Below are 16,231 nucleotides of genomic sequence, written 5' to 3'. Positions count from 1 at the left end.
CAGACTTCATCTGTTCTGTTCAGTTTTATTATGGGCATTGAGCACTTGCTGATCTTTTGTGTGACTGTTCTTCTAATCACCGTTTTTAAAACAAAATTTCTTTTTGTCCATTATAGCCATTTGGACAACATCTATGAACACAACTATCCGTGGTAATCTGGTTGTGTTGAACCTCTGGACTGGAGGTTATGAGGCAGCAATCGAAGCCTTGGAAGCCACAGATCTGACACTGATAGACAATGCTGTGTCTGCATCAGAGAGGATGTGCTACCATGTTCCTGGGACAGAATGTGACAGTGGTAACACTGGGAGATATGTCAATAATATTGGTCACAGTTGTCGTATTGGAACAGGTCTCTTTCCTGATAAGGCAGATGTCCACAGGTGTACAAGGCTGGCAAATTTTACTCTCTGGAAGAACCATGACTATGGATTGTACTACAATAACTACCCAAGCACTAAGCTGACTGACAATATTGTCATTGAGAATGGCGTGAATATCTTTTCCATGGTTATAGGACCAAGTTCACTGGAACATCACTATGAGAATAAATTTGCACATGTGGCAAACACACTTATTGTGGGTAGAACATCTTCTTTCAACTGTTCTGACAATGGCCTGCTTAGTTCTTCTGGAGGGATCAATGGCGGGATGGTTGGACTTACGTGGACCACGTTTACATCCAGTTCTAACAATGCCCCTGTTTATCCACTTGCAGGCATTATGGCCTATCCAGCTGTTGGTGGTACAATGCATGTTTCAGGCAAGTCTGTGTACTTTTTAATCTAACAGAAAATATTTTGATTGTGTTTTCATGTACAATAAATATCTGGAAACACATTAACATATGATTTTTTTTCTATAGTTCATTGCACACAGCATCAAAAAAAATTCCTATCTATAAATTTTCAAGTCAGCATCATAAAATATAGTTATAAGTACCTAATTCATTTCAAATACAGCCAGGAGGATTTTCATCCTGCAATGAGAACTGTCTTTTGTCCCTCCCATCACATACTGAAATCTCCAGTGTATGCAAAATTATTATTTAAAAATTTCATTTTTTTCCCCCTTTTTTCAAACATTGCTTTCAGTGTAGTATATTTGTTGTAATGCCACCTGTGGTAATTTGACTGAATTGACTTGAGCAGGGCAAGACAGTTGAGTTGCTAATTTCAAGCATCCTAAAACAGTTAACATCCCTTTGATTCTTTTGGCAGGGTCAGTTGGTATCAGTGTTTGAAGTTTGTCAGCATGGATTATACTTTGTATGATAAGAAGCAATTCCAAAAGGATTAGACATCAATTGATTATAGTTAGATTACTAAAGAACACAATCAACATAAAACAGTTAACATTACTTTGATTCTGTCCACAGGGTAGGTTCTGTTTCTGTGTTTAAAGTTGTCAAGTTGTTGGATTGGAGTCTCTACTGTGTATGATCAAAAGTAATTTGGACAGGATTAAAGATGTTAATTGATTATGGTTTGATTACTAAAGAGCACAAGTAGCATAAAACCAGGATGGTTTGGCTCTTGTGTTTAAAATTTGTCCAGATATCTAAGCATGTTGTCTCCTAGTGCTAAAACACCAAAATCAAAGCAACTATCATACAAAATTCAGCGATAGATGAAAAGAAGAATTTTATTGGGAGAAATCCAGTTAAAAAAGGACATGAATATACATTCTGCCTGTCCCTTAAAGCTAATTTTAAGATCTGCTATTGGTGGCAAGAACAATATTAATCTAGAAATTCCACCTCATGAAAATCCTCTAGTTATAACTTCCACATCTAAGCCTCACCTGTAAATAGCTCCTGAACCCCACTGACGCATATATGCAGTGTCGATAGGCCTAGTTGACTACCCCAGTGTTGCTTATGTGCGTATAGTTCAGTTGTATTCAAAACCTGAGTGTTGTGTCTATGTGGACGTGACTGCTATGTTAACTAAACGTTGATTGGTTGAAAGTACAGATGTTTACGTATTTTTGATTATCATAACCAATGAGAGAACTGTTTACTCAGCATTTTGATACAATTGTGAAAGCTGAGAGGTTAAATTTAGACACTGTCGGGGATTTTCTGCAATTTACAAAACTCGTGTAGTTGAGATAAACAAAGATGGATTCCGATTCAGATATGAGCAGCTTTAAAGGGTTCAATGCAAGCGATATCGAAGAGTTTAATGGATCATTCTTAGAAAATGGAATGGATATTGATATTAGTCCCGTTTCAACACCAGATGTAAGTGATTTTGAATCGGATGACGTGGCGGACATAGTGCCACTTGCACAATGGAGTAATGACCTCGCTGTGTTCGAGATCAATGATTTGATTCTCATGTTGGTTCAACAATCAAGCTTGGACTAAGCAGTGAGAATGATTTTTTTTAATCAAAAGTCCTGAATGTCTGGTGGAAAAGCTTGGGAAAGAAAAAAATGATTATGTCAAGAAAATGGGGGACCAAAAGCAAGACCCGAGGCTGAAATGGTATGAAATCAGCATCACGGAGATGTGGGCATATTTTGGAATATACATCGTCATTTATGTGTGGATAATGACTGTTTTGAGAGGTACCACTCTTAACTTTGTAATATAAAGTGGAAAGATATGAATAACAGACACTAAATACAGTGAAATCCAGCAAAAACTAATGCAGTAATGAATATAAATGTAACCATGTTTTCATTGTCAGTTTCTGTAGTCAGCCATGATGATGCTCTAGTATTCAGCCTAGGAACCAGCCTCATTAGTCTCATTTACTAATATGATAGCACTCAGCAGTAGTGAAACTGCACAACAGCTGTAGTAGCTAAAGGGTTAACTGCAACAAAAGATGCCATCAATAAATCACAGAATTTGCATCAGATGTAGAAAAAGATATCTGTGCCAAGACACTGTTTGCCAACTTTATAGCTGAACTTAAAATCTCCTGGTTATGATAGCAGATCATTTATAAAATCTAGCTAAATAATGTTCTCTGACCCATAAATCACACAAAAGTTCTCACATTAACAGATGAAGACTACTCTCATAGACTATGACCCAAGCATAAGTCTTTTTTAGGATAAGAAAATCAAAGACATGCTGCAATGAAAAATACGTCGTTCTCATTGAAAATCCTCCCATTTCGGAAGGCAAAATTCCTGAGCAAATTTGCCAATTAAATAATCGGTCCTACTTGACTTTACTGTTCTGTCACATTTATGTTAATTGGAGAAGTAAATAGTTAACTTGGGACTGGGGACTTAGCATATGGGAAAAAGAAAGCAATGCAATAACAGTTAAGTATAACATATTTGAGATTATTTTAACCTCCCAAGCAACTACGTATGATTCTAGGATGGATTTATGGATGAATACATGCATATTTACATACCAATATAAGAAAATGCATAAACATTGTACATAATGCATGCAACTATACATATTATATTCAATGTAAAATACCTTATGAATCCTTAAGAAATGCAAATGCCTCCAAATATCCAGTACTAGGTGTATGTTTTTTAGTTTCAGTTGGGCCTGTGCATAACATGTACACACTGATGAGTTTATTAACAAAAATATGCGGAATACAGTTTCATGGGTTCACTCTATTTACATCATCAACCAATCTTCATACTGTTCTTCAGGTGAAGTTTTAAAAAAATATTCATTTCCTGCAGCAACAACAAACTGATCCTTCCCATGTATTTCTGTTCTTTTTTCTTCAATTCTTTATTTCTTCATAATTATAACAACAATCATACTAATCTTTATTTACCAAAAGTTGCTCAGTTACATATGTATGTCATTGACTAATGAGTCACGCTCTATAAATAAAGCATTATTATTATTGTTATTATTATTATTATTATTATAATTATTATTATTATTATTATTATTATTATCTAATATATCTATCCTGCCTGGAATCCCTACAAAATTAATCTAACATTTTTATGCTGACATGTCAGTGTAACATTGATTGTAGATAAATTAAAATGAAAGAGGCAACCAATAAAATGCTTTGGATATTACAAGATTTCAGTGAATTGGACATGTGATTTAATAGGTTAATATAGGATGGGGGATTGTCAGTTTGAATGATGTGATGATACTAATAATATGGGGTTAGATGCCTGATGATTTAGTTTTGTTATCCGGGATATAGGATAAAATGTAGAAGTTCAGATTTTATTTTCAGATGTGACATTTGCACATTTCCAAACTTCCTGCCAGACAGATTTTGCCATTGCCACAAATGAAGGAAATGATGATGGTAACCATCCCCTGATAATAGAAAAGGCTAACTTGGTGTCTGTTGATGATACTCAAAAGGTCTTCGTTCACAGACCTAACATTGAGTAAGGAAAGTTTGATGTTTTAAATTGTTCAGATTTCTTCAGGTGACTTTATATGATTGAATATTTACAATAAGCTACCAGACGAAAAAAAAATTCACAGAATACTAGTATTTATTGATTTGATTTACTGAGTAATCTAATATGCCAAATTTTTCATGCAGTAGAAAAAGAGATTTGGTGGTTGGATGGACAGAGAGCTATTTTAGTAGTGCATAGTTCCACAGAGATGCAGACATTGACAGAACAAGCAAATTATATAGATGCAAAATCTAAATGATCAAGTATTTTTTTTAGGAAGATCAATCCAGCTGACTGTGTGGACATGGACTGTGATGCCAAGAAAAAAACAGTTATGATTGACTCGGATGGAAGTTTTCTTGGTAAGCAGGCATCCGTCATCTCTCAGTCAGAGTTTCAGTGGGATGTGAACTCACAAAGAGGATTAGGGGACTACAGAATTCCAAAAGAGCTCCTGACTGACCCTGTCTCAGGGACCAGGCTTGATGTCAACAGTATTGCTGCAAAGAGAGGTAGATGATATAGTATTTTGTATAATCTACAATGTCTGATTGGTATCATTAGAAGTCTTTATGCAGACATACATTTTTCTCATAATTAAAGATTGTGTTTCATGAACAAGTAGCGACAAAACCTTTAAGTACATAAAGAGCAGAATTTCTCTATTACTATTTTGAGCAGAAGATGTGCAATCCAGTTTGCAGAGTTTTTATATGATATGTGCATGCAATATATTTCACTGTATTCATATGTTTTTATATTTCAGGCATCATTCGTAATGAGAACTGCACGTTGCAAGCTGTCTGGCAGGCCTGGCTATGTCAGGGGTTGGAATATCTGGTGCTTACCATTGAGAGTATGGATGTTGACACCGAAACACGTCGGTTGTCCCCAGTTGCAATTGTAGCCCGCTATGGTGATGGCTACATTGACCTGATCAATGGCCCCCAAGACCATGGATGGTGTGAGGAACATACCTGTAGAAAGAGGCTATCCACCTTCCAGGCTGTTGTTGCTGCTGGTAAATTATAATCTTCTCATTTGATTCTCAGTATAGGGAAGTTATGGCACATGCATATTTTGGCACTTAAGTAATGTAACATGATTTCAAGCAGTGTGATATTTGCAATCCAGATATGACTATAGTCTGATAATACAAACCCATTTGTTTGTACCCCCCACCGAATTAAATAATGGAAATCTTTAATGTGATTAAAAGTGCAGGGAACTTAGTCAATTCATTGATTTATAGTTTTTAACCTGACTCGGAGTAGAGTGGCTCTAACACCGTCATCTTATGCGTCTTTCATGCTTAACAGAAGTTTTCATTGTAATAGACAGACATGCTCGGATGCATTTCCAGTTTCTGGACAAGTCCATTTTCAGCAAAGGGGTGTATCATGACTACAGATGTACATACATAAGTCGCCTGCTTCCGATATTTACAATGTCGAATCAAGCAAAGGAAAATAATGACTACTACAAATTTGCTTTTCATGTGGATTTAACAAGTGATTTAATTTCCATGTTCATGTATGCAGAGGGATATAGTTCCAAACTCTCATTGTTATGTAACTTATGCAATTATTCAGCAGTTGCCGAACATGATGAAGTACGTCATTATGTTGTCTGATGGAAATAAACTAGCCTATATTGTATGCAATATGGTGCCATATTAGTATGGAAAGTCTGTTAAGCATGAAATGGTGCAGGGGATGTCAGCATTAGTGCCATTCTGGTCACAGTCTGGTTAGAAATTATAAGTCATTGATTCAATTGAATTAGTTCTGTGCACTTTTTATCACATTAAATGTTCTTGTTTTTTAAATTGGTAGGGGGGTACAAACAAACAGGGATGAAGAGTCAGACTATAGTATCATATACTTAAATTGTATTACATATTTGTGACCATTTCAAGTTGACACCAGACTATATACAGTGAAAATGGAAAGATAAAATGGTCACAGAAATGTAAGAAGTTTGCAGTAAAATCCAGCTAAAATAAAACTCAAGTGACCCCTAAATTAGGCATGTCCAATCCATGGGCTACATGTGTCCCAGTCCTTCATATTGTGCAGCCCATGGCCGTATCAGCAGTCCTTTTGAAAATATGCATTTTAATTAATGCACATAATTAGTGACAAGGAAGTTTTCTTACTCATGCATCCCTCAGCCTTAAGCATTTTCTTTTTCTGTTTTAGCCCCCAGGCGAAAGAGGGTGGCAGTTCATAGTGATGTCTAGCATGAGCTAGCGAAAAGATTGTCACTTGCACTCAAGTGAATGTATTTTCAAATATTGATTTTTACTTGTGAGATACTGTCCTATAGTTGACCTTGATATAATTCAGTCTTGGTTATTTGCACCTAACAACATCTTATGCGTGAATGGCAGTTGTCTTCAAGATATTTCATTATTTCCCTCTCATTTGCAGAATTATCTGCTTCTCTTCCGGCCTTAACGAATTCATCAAATGGTTTTATTTTCTCCAAATCTTCTGGGTGACGCGGGGTCATTGATGTCTGTGCACGAAGCACTATAGTGTGTCACTTTAAAATTTGTTTCATTGTTTCATGTATTGATATTCTTTATGAAAAAAGAAGAAGAAGAAAACGGTTTCATAACAGCCTAAGTCAGCTTCTGAGGTTGGCTTATTTTGTAATAAAAATAACCTGTGCTAGCAAACGTTTTTTCAAGTGAATGTGTTTTTAAATAATGACCTGGATGTAATTCAGTTTTGGTTATTTTGCACCTAACACCATGTCATGCATGAATGGCGGTTGCTTTCAAGATATCGGTTGATCATTTCCATCTTGCTTGTGATTTTGTTGCATGCAATTTTCAGTCATATAACATATTCAGACCTTTGAACGCAACCAAACATGATTTGTTTCTCAATGGTCATGTCAATGAAAAACATATCGTGTGTTATCGGACATAAGTGATACGCACTACAGTATGGAGTTCGTGGATATATTTTATTCTTTAATGCTAATGATGAAAAAAAAGGAATAAATGATAACAATACAAGGTTAGTTTCTTTCTTATTATTATCAGATAAGCATTTTGTTTATATCTATTTTATTGGAACGTGTGGTGGTGGTGGAACACAAATTCGATACAAATTTATTTCATTTCTCAAGTCTTTGGACATATGACCTAGGTGAAAAAAGTTTCACCATTAGTTCTGGGACAGGGAAAGAAACAATTATTTTATCGTGTCCCAGTATATAAGTTAAATACGGTAATCAGATAAATTGAAAATCTGGTGTCTAAGGATGCCAGTGCAGAATTACAACACTGAAAACATTTCTTACGTTCAAAAGCACAAAATGTAGGCACAGCTAAAAATAGCCACATTGCCATCCACAGTTAAGTCTGTATAAAAGGTATTGAGACTGTTGTTACTGGAAAGTCTGACCACAATTTTGGATTTAGCATTGCTATCCTTTGGCTATATAGTTTATGTCCAAGATGTAGCATTTGTGTATACACCACTCCCTCGATAACTCGCGCACATCGGGGTCCAGAAACATTGACCGCACTATAAGCGAGGGGCGAGTTATCGAGGGACCTATAAAATAAGCCCAAAACCAATAAAGTGATTGACGACATAACGGAAAAATAAGGGGGGGGGGTGTAGGCAGATTATACTGTTGAATACTCACTTTATAATCGTTCTGAGATTAACTGTTAATAAATATCTCTTCATAATGGTGTACTTTATTATTTTCTCATAGGACAACATTAAAATTTCAGGATAAATTACAGTATATTGAGGCGATCATCGAAAACATTATTCCACCTGGTTTCCGTTCGCTGAATATGTGTACCACTTCACACATTGTGTACTACGTCACTAATTTTTATGTTGAATTGTATACATTCTAGTTTTATTGTTTGAGCCAAATTAGAAGTTTTTTTATACACAAAAGATCGACTCTTTTTGAGAAACAGTGTCGATCGAACGATATATAGATAGATAGATTTGAATGCAATAGAAGTAAAATGGAAAAAAAAATAAAAAATACAGGAGTTAATCAGTAATAACATATTTAATTGGTCTACAAATTTAAAACAACGTAAATTAGAACAAGTTAATACTTGCCGTTTGTGCCACGCTTGACAAATATCAATTCACTTTTTGAAAAAATCAGTTAATTTTTTTTGTGTGTGTTACTTCTTGGTTTCTCTGCCGCTGAGCAAAATCCCTCAGATTTCTCAACTGCATGAGCTTTACGTAGTCAACATTTTGGGTCTCCAGCCACCTTATGGCAATATCAAAATATTTGCTTCCTGTGCAGAGGGGTGGGGGTGCAACATCTGTGTCTGCATCACTTTCAACAATTGTGTTACTCCAGTTAGAATCGTCTTCTGCTGCAAATTTGTTCTCTATAGAAATAATTATAGTTTCATCTGACATGTATTCGGCTGTATGGCAATCATTGTCAGCACAAATCCACTCTTCCATCAAGAGAAACGCCATCTCAGGACCATGAGTCTGTATTAATTTCTCCCAAACAGCCTCGGCATTAATGACATCAGTTTCACTGAAACATTCGAAGTCACTATCATCGTCGTTGTCTCTGTTACTGTTTTGCTTTACCTCAAAGGCAGCTCCAAGACCCTTAATCCAGCACCCGAGGTCTCTTGTAATCGATTTTTTTTTTTTAATGCAACAAACACTTCCCCAAGTTGTTGATCGAAACAAAGCCGGCATGTACATGTAATTAGGTTCTCACAGAAGTACTCATGGGTTTCGATGTGACGGTCGATTGACTCTTTTCATGTTTTCAATGAACAGACTATGTTGTGATTATAATGTTTACACTGAAACGGAATTAAATGATTAGAACGTGACTTTCACACAGAAAGTCGTTTAATTGGTGTTTATTTCATTCTCTGTTGCCACCTGTTAACATTTACCAGAAGTTTTCATTGATCGCTATTTCACCAGACTGTTTATTTTCAGTATAATGACAACTATTTATCCTAAAAACTTACATAATATATGATATCTTTAAACAGAGGTCTCGCTAGGATTTTAAAACTGGGTCTTTCTGCCTCTGAATTCAGTCACTAAATATCAGTATATTTGCTCACTCGGCCGCCAAGTCAAAGCCTTTGAACTAGCCGCCTAGCTGTTGCATCATGTTCTTTTTTTTTTTTTAATGTACTCTTATGAAATAGCAACAGTACATCAAAGAGTCTTTCAGTCACTGAATTCTGTCATTGTAAATATCAGCACAGTAAACTGATCAACACATTTTCCCACAAAGCAGGTGGCTGAAACAGGACCGGCAAATCTTTGAATTTTCCCGCGCACCTATTACATGCGGAGGACTCCTGCCTCAGTGATTTTCTGCGTCCCAGGTCAAAAATTGGCATCCAAATACGCGTAATTAAGCGTTTTCGAGATCTCTGAAATTAATTCTTCTCTAGAACTTGCAAATTTCAAAAATATGGATTATATTTTTACGGGCATTAATCACCATTTTCGATGATAAAACGAGCAATGTATCAAGGTTTAATTTATCAATTCTTATCGTAATTTTTTTCATGTTCAGCATATTTTAAAGATATTTTAAATACATTTTCTCTGGAAAAATCGGGAGCCAAGACGGACACCGCGTTATAAGTGGGATCATGAGTTATCCGGGCGCGAGTTATCGAGGTATCAGTGTACTTAGTTTTTATGGAAATTGATTTGAAGAAATATTATTCAGACTGAACTAACATCAATTTCAATATGGTCAATTGTGTATACGTTTACAGTTTTCTGTAGAGAAAAGACACACATTAGTTGTAGTAATACATTACCTGGTGTTATTGGATTATATTGCTGTATTTTCCTTGAAGTAATCTCCAGTGTAAGGTGAACATTCAATCCAGTTAGTAATAGGTTTAGTTGTCCCAGTCCAATTTTTTGTTAGCTATTTCTTATAATTTTGGAATATCATTTTTCTTTTCCTTGGACATTTTGTGTAGTTCTCACATGTTTCTGAGCACTCTACATTAGTTATAATCTGAGTTGCTTTGTGGTGATATCATATCCTTTTTATGTTGTAAGTAGTATTTTAGTAGCAGTGACATGATAACTGCTGTTAATGCGTTGCTCTTTTCTTGGTACTAGTCCATATTCCATGTTTAATATTCCCTTTTCCAGTTGGTAATTTGAGGTCTATAAAAAAATATAATTCCAGTCCGATTCCTTGGCTATCAGTGTTTCTATCCATACAGTGTCATGCTTTTATTAAACTTTTGTGTCGTTTTCTTGTGCCTCTGGGCACTCATCATTGAAATATATATATATTGTCAAATATATCCTTTCTTGTGTTGTAATTGGTACAGTAAAACCTGCCATTGCTATGAGAGACCATGCAGGATGGCCATGCTCAGATTTCTTGGTTATATAATGCCTCAAGGTGAGGTTAAATGCATTCATAAAATGGCTGCTTGTGGCATACATCACATCTGCTTAGCATACACTTTGTGAATATGGACAGGCAGGTGTTCATTTTCAAGCATTTGATCTGATTAGATGTGGATCCTAATGGAAGCCTATAACAACAGGATGAAGAGTCCCATTGCTCCTTTTTGTCAATGGACGACCATTTTTTCCCATGATAAGTCTGGAGCACTTCCCAATTTAGGAAAGTTTTAATCAGGTAAGGGAGGGGTCATTGACACGTGAAAAGAAGTATTCAGTTCCAGTGAGGGAGGACTTCTTGGCACTTCTGTTGGATCCAATAGTGAGTGACTCATTTCCAAGATATAAGGAAAGCTTGTTTTTCTTCTCACTGATATAGACCTGATTGCAGATTAAGAGGCTCTCATTCATCAGACCGGAGTTCCCCAAATAGAGACTCTGCAGCAAAGGGAGCCTTACTGTGTTCAGATTAGAAAACAATAAAATTGCAACTTTGTGCACATAATTCTATGACTGGACCAATGAAGTTGAATTATAGTTGTGTTTCTTGCCATTTGCTTGAGAATTTAAATCCAAGTCATAATCAAGCTACAAAAATACTTGTTAAACATTTTGTTGCCAGTTGGATGCTCCTACATACATTTCATACTTATCACTTGTTCTTGGATATCTATTACAGGGCAGAACTTTGACGTGTTCTTCACCAGCACATCTCCTCAGCATTCCCGATACCTCCTGCTTGGTGCTTCCGAGTCACAGGCAGTGCGTGTATGTGTATACTACAGCCACCCCAACCGACTTGATGTCTATCTTAATGGGATATATGTACTGCCTAAAAATGGTGCATACACCCCTACAGGAGCCATGGTCTTGAAAAGAGAGACTTATGAAGGCCAGTATATGCCTAATGTCAACACCGATGGATCTGGCACAAACTACATCAACATCAGGACAGGAATAATTTGCTTCATCATCAAGGGTCCGAGAACGGTAGAAATCAAGACTGCTGAGGTCATCATGGTGGCATTTGGATTACCAATGATGACTGTAGATGAGTTCTTTGGGAAAAACCTCGTACAGACCCTGTCAGCATTCCTGAGAATTCCATACTCCAAAATCCGAATTGTAAATATCATCAGTGAACAGTCAAGTTCTGGGCGTCGTAAAAGAGCAACATCTGCGGGTAACACAACAACAATTCAAATGGAAATTGGAAATCTACCCCTATCTGGTAAGACTTATTTAAGTTTCCCTGTCTTAATTGTCTGTGTAATTTTTTTTTTTTTTTTTTTAATGTGCATTGTTAAACTGCAACCTATCTTTCTGGTATACAAGTTTCATAGATCAGTTTAGATTAATATTGTTTGTCCTTAAAGTTAAATCAAATAATTGCTCAAGATTTAGCTTTAAGATAAGGATATAAGATTTTGTCAGTCACCGTCTTAGCACATAGACAATAGACCCACATTGACATTGGACATAATTGGAAAATTTTAGAAAAGTGCCAAGTCCCAAATTTATACAGGTCTCTGTATATGTGTATGTAGATCATTTAAAGTTTTTAAATCTTAGCTGATAAAGTCAACTATAGTCAGAATATACCTCCCTGTTTGTTTGTACCCTCCTACTGATTTAAAAAAGGAAAAGCACAAATGAGATAAAAGGTCCACAGACCTCATTCAGTTTATTTATTGATTTATAATTTCAAACCTGATTATGCCAAGGTGGCCCCTAACAACCATTATTGTCCACACGTTTAATTCCAAACAGATGTTTTCAGTGTAAAATATGACCCTGCTTGCCAGTCATTTCCAGTTTCTAGACAAGTTAGTTTTCAGCAAAGGGGTGTATGCATGACTACACATGTATACAAGGAAAATTCTACGTCATCTGCATCTGATATTTACCTTTTTGAATCAAGCAAAGGAAAAGAATGGCAATTACAAATTTGCCTTTCATGTGGATTTAACAAGCGGTGTAATTTCTAAGCTCACGTGTGCAGAGGGATATAATTCTAAACTCTCAACATTATGATAATTTACAGAATTATCTGGCAGTTACCAAATAGGATGAACTATGTCACTTTGTTGTATGCAAAATGACACCGTGTTAGTATGAAAAGTATGAAAGGCACAGAGGATGACACTGTTAGGGCCACTGTGGTAACAGTCAGGTTAGAAATTATAAATCAGTGAATGAATTGGCTATGTTCATTGCACTTGTTATCACAATAAAGATTTCCAAAATTGAAATCAAGGCAGGTATATTCAGACTCTAATACAACTGCTGTATTCACATATGCTTGCATTTTTGTTACTAAGAACCCAGATTTTGGCCAAGTAGAAGAAACCTTTGAATCAAAGACTTGTTGACTTTTTGATTTAGATTTTATCTCTGACTTAATAATGTTACAATTATTAATAATAAAAAAGTCTTTAGTTAGAGAAGGTAACTCAGTTAATTACAGAATTAATCTACTTGAGATCTTCTGTTATGTACAATATATACAGTATATTCAACATGATGTGATAAATTTGGCTTGACACTAAAGAATTAATTGATTCTGAAGTATGATGTCTGGAACATAGACACAGGCATCTTTGAACACATCAACATATATAAAATATGCAATATCATCTGTTGAACAATTCTTCTGTGAAAACGATGCAAAAGTACAGAAAAACTGGTAGAACTTATATTACTAGAACTGTTCAGTTGTCATAGGATTTCATATTCTTTGGCCTTTGTGTAATGTAATTTTTACTTCTAATGGACTTTCAATATGGAGTACCATCAGCATCTCTTTGGTGAAAGATATTGCTTAGGTTGACAGGAATGTCTTTTATGTACTACTTTATACATAATTTTGGCTTTTCACAGAAATATTCTTTCATGTGTTAACAGTTTTATATTATTCATTGTGTCCTGGAAATAGTCTCTGCGTTTATCTAGAATTAAATGGTCTGTTCTCATTTGGTGTTTTAAAAGTTTTGTTATGTTTGAACTATAGGTATTACCCAAATTATATTACAATAGTCCACATATGGCTGAACGTAACTTTTATAAAAGATGACCCTGTACTGAAATGGAATATATGTTTTCATTTTCCTCAGTAGACAGAGATAAAAATTAACCTTTTTTGAAACAAGTTTTATGTGAATAGACCAAGTAAGATTGTTATCTACGAATACATCAAGAATTTTATCATGAGAGGTCATATCAAAGTTAACATTGTCAAATTGAACTTGGAGTTTGTTGCTATCTAGCCTTGTTCATTTTTGTTGTGCTGTAACTAGTAGGGATTTGGTTTTTTCTGTATTTATGATCTTACTGTTTTCATTGTACAATACTTTAAGTCTGTTGAGAGCATCTTATTAGTTATTTTCAAGTACAGTTTTGGTTTTACTGGACTCGATCAGACAGTGTAGTATCATCTGCATAGAGGTCAGTGGAAGAAATTGAATTTCCTATCTTAAGAGGTAAGTCATTTATAAATAGAATGAATAACAGAGGTCCAAGGATAAGGCCCTGTGGTACTCCACAATTAATATTTTTACTGTCAGACATTTCACCTTTTAAAGATAATTTTTGCATTCTATTAGTTAAGTAAGAAGTAAACCAGTTTAGCGAGTTTTCTTTGCTTTGATAGATTTTCAGTTTTTTAAGAAAAATTTCATGGTCTGCACGATGACAAAATTATCAAACATAATGGTGCCTATCATTTATCATTTATCTAATACTTTTAGCCATTTATCAATCAAAGATACAAGTGCAGTTTCACAAGAGTGATTCTGTCAAAAGCCAGAATGATTATCGTGAAGAGGGGAGAAGAGGAGGGGGAGGGATTGTTGATGAACAAAACCCGGCTCCCCCCATTGAATAACCTGGGTGAGACCCCTTTTCTGAGGGAATAGGGAGATCCTGTGAGTTCAAAAATCGGTTTCTTACCACCACTGTACAAATTGCTTCCAAGGGATCGATGATGGTGCACCTATGACAGAGAAAATCCCTTGTACTGAGGCCACATAACATCCCCTCACACTGACGGGGCACTGAGTGGTTCCAAACACCCTTGTGGGTTGAGCATTGAGGTGGAGGAGCAGTTCCTGAGCTGTCTGCCTCAGAACTTCCTTGATTCTTCCTCCAAAGCAATGGTGACCCGAACAGGGTTGTCTGGAAAGGGAGGGTATCATAAGGTTGGAGATTTACAGTTGGAGAGACATGATCACACACATGCGACATGTCGTATCAAGAGTAGATTGGCTGGATTGTCAAAGTATTGGCTATGGTATAAAATAGACAAGCATACATATGAACAGCTATTACATTCTTGTCAAGTTGTATGTTGATCATTTCTGAAGGCATCTGTCTCCTTAAGTCCATCTCTTCCTTCTCATTGAGATGTACCAATTCTGTAGTGCAGTGGTAAGGGTGGAGGGCATTCCATCCCTATGAAGAGTTATTGCCCATTATCTATTGATATAGACAGGGAAAGATGATTGTTTGTCTTTTAGTAGGACTGGATTCGCATGGTATCAGTCTAATATTCCTAATGTAATGTGATTGGGGAAAGTATTCGAAGGAGAAAAGAATCATGTGTCTTTCTAGTAATTTGGAAAGACAAGGAAAGATTGAGATGGGTCTGTAGTTCTTTACATCATCTTTTGTTAAAGCTTTATGCAGTGGTATTACCTTGGCAGTTTTCCATATCTGAGGAAATTTATTAGAACTAATTCTTCCATCGCTAATGAAAGCTATACACTCTACTATAACAGGTGCAGCTGCCTTTAGCAACCTTGGTCCAGTCATACCAAATCCTATAGCTTTACAATCACTCATTTGTTGATTATATTGAGTTATTGATTTAGTTATTATCTCTGACATGATTATTTAGTAAGTGAGCTTCATACTTTATATCTGTTTGAGTTAGTTTTTAGTTTACAATTATCTGGTCAGATAGTTTGTTTTACATGACAATGTTTCTTTGAATCCACATTCAGAGATCAACGGAACTGGATCTGGAGATACCCTCTCACATAAGGAGCTGATGAACATATCCTACACCCTTCAGAATGAGATTCAGAGTGGAACAAACTTCAGTGATGTGCTGAATACAACAATTCTCTCCACTTCCATTGCCAACCCTTTGCCTAGTCCTGGTTCTGAAGAATGGGCTTCTTTTAACCCCAAAACTTCCCGCTATGTCATCTATGACCCTGTGGACAGTTTTGAGTTCCACACTGCCCCCACTCCAGCTAGTGAAGGCTTACAATTCAGCATCCAGCCTGTTCTCAAGTTCCTGGATGAAAATGTAAGTTTTAAATTATGTACTTTGTTTACTGGAATGGTACTTGGTCAGTACAAGGAGAAAGCCTGCAGATTTTGTTACAGGAAAACGTTATAAATGTCAGTTTGCAAAATTGACGTTTTGTAC

General features: G+C 35.9%; 1 protein-coding gene across 2 annotated transcripts in view; it reads left to right on the top strand.

Moving 5' to 3' along the window:
• The window catches only part of LOC149793387 (fibrocystin-L-like), a 221,327-nt gene that overhangs the window by 182,488 nt on the left and 22,608 nt on the right, over nt 1–16,231 (top strand). For both annotated transcript variants that reach the window (XM_089967368.1, XM_089967369.1), the window contains exons 51-56: nt 117–764; nt 4,192–4,351; nt 4,646–4,881; nt 5,136–5,390; nt 11,477–12,028; nt 15,798–16,108. In XM_089967368.1, coding sequence (XP_089823494.1) covers nt 117–764; nt 4,192–4,351; nt 4,646–4,881; nt 5,136–5,390; nt 11,477–12,028; nt 15,798–16,108 — 2,162 coding nt within the window. The remainder of the gene's footprint in view (nt 1–116; nt 765–4,191; nt 4,352–4,645; nt 4,882–5,135; nt 5,391–11,476; nt 12,029–15,797; nt 16,109–16,231) is intronic.

This window comes from Sinohyriopsis cumingii, chromosome 8 (assembly GCF_028554795.1).
Source record: "Sinohyriopsis cumingii isolate HCF-2022 chromosome 8, ASM2855479v2, whole genome shotgun sequence".
Lineage (NCBI taxonomy): Eukaryota > Metazoa > Mollusca > Bivalvia > Unionida > Unionidae > Sinohyriopsis > Sinohyriopsis cumingii.
Note: the sequence above shows the minus strand (reverse complement) of the source record. Positions and strands in the feature narration are given on the sequence as shown.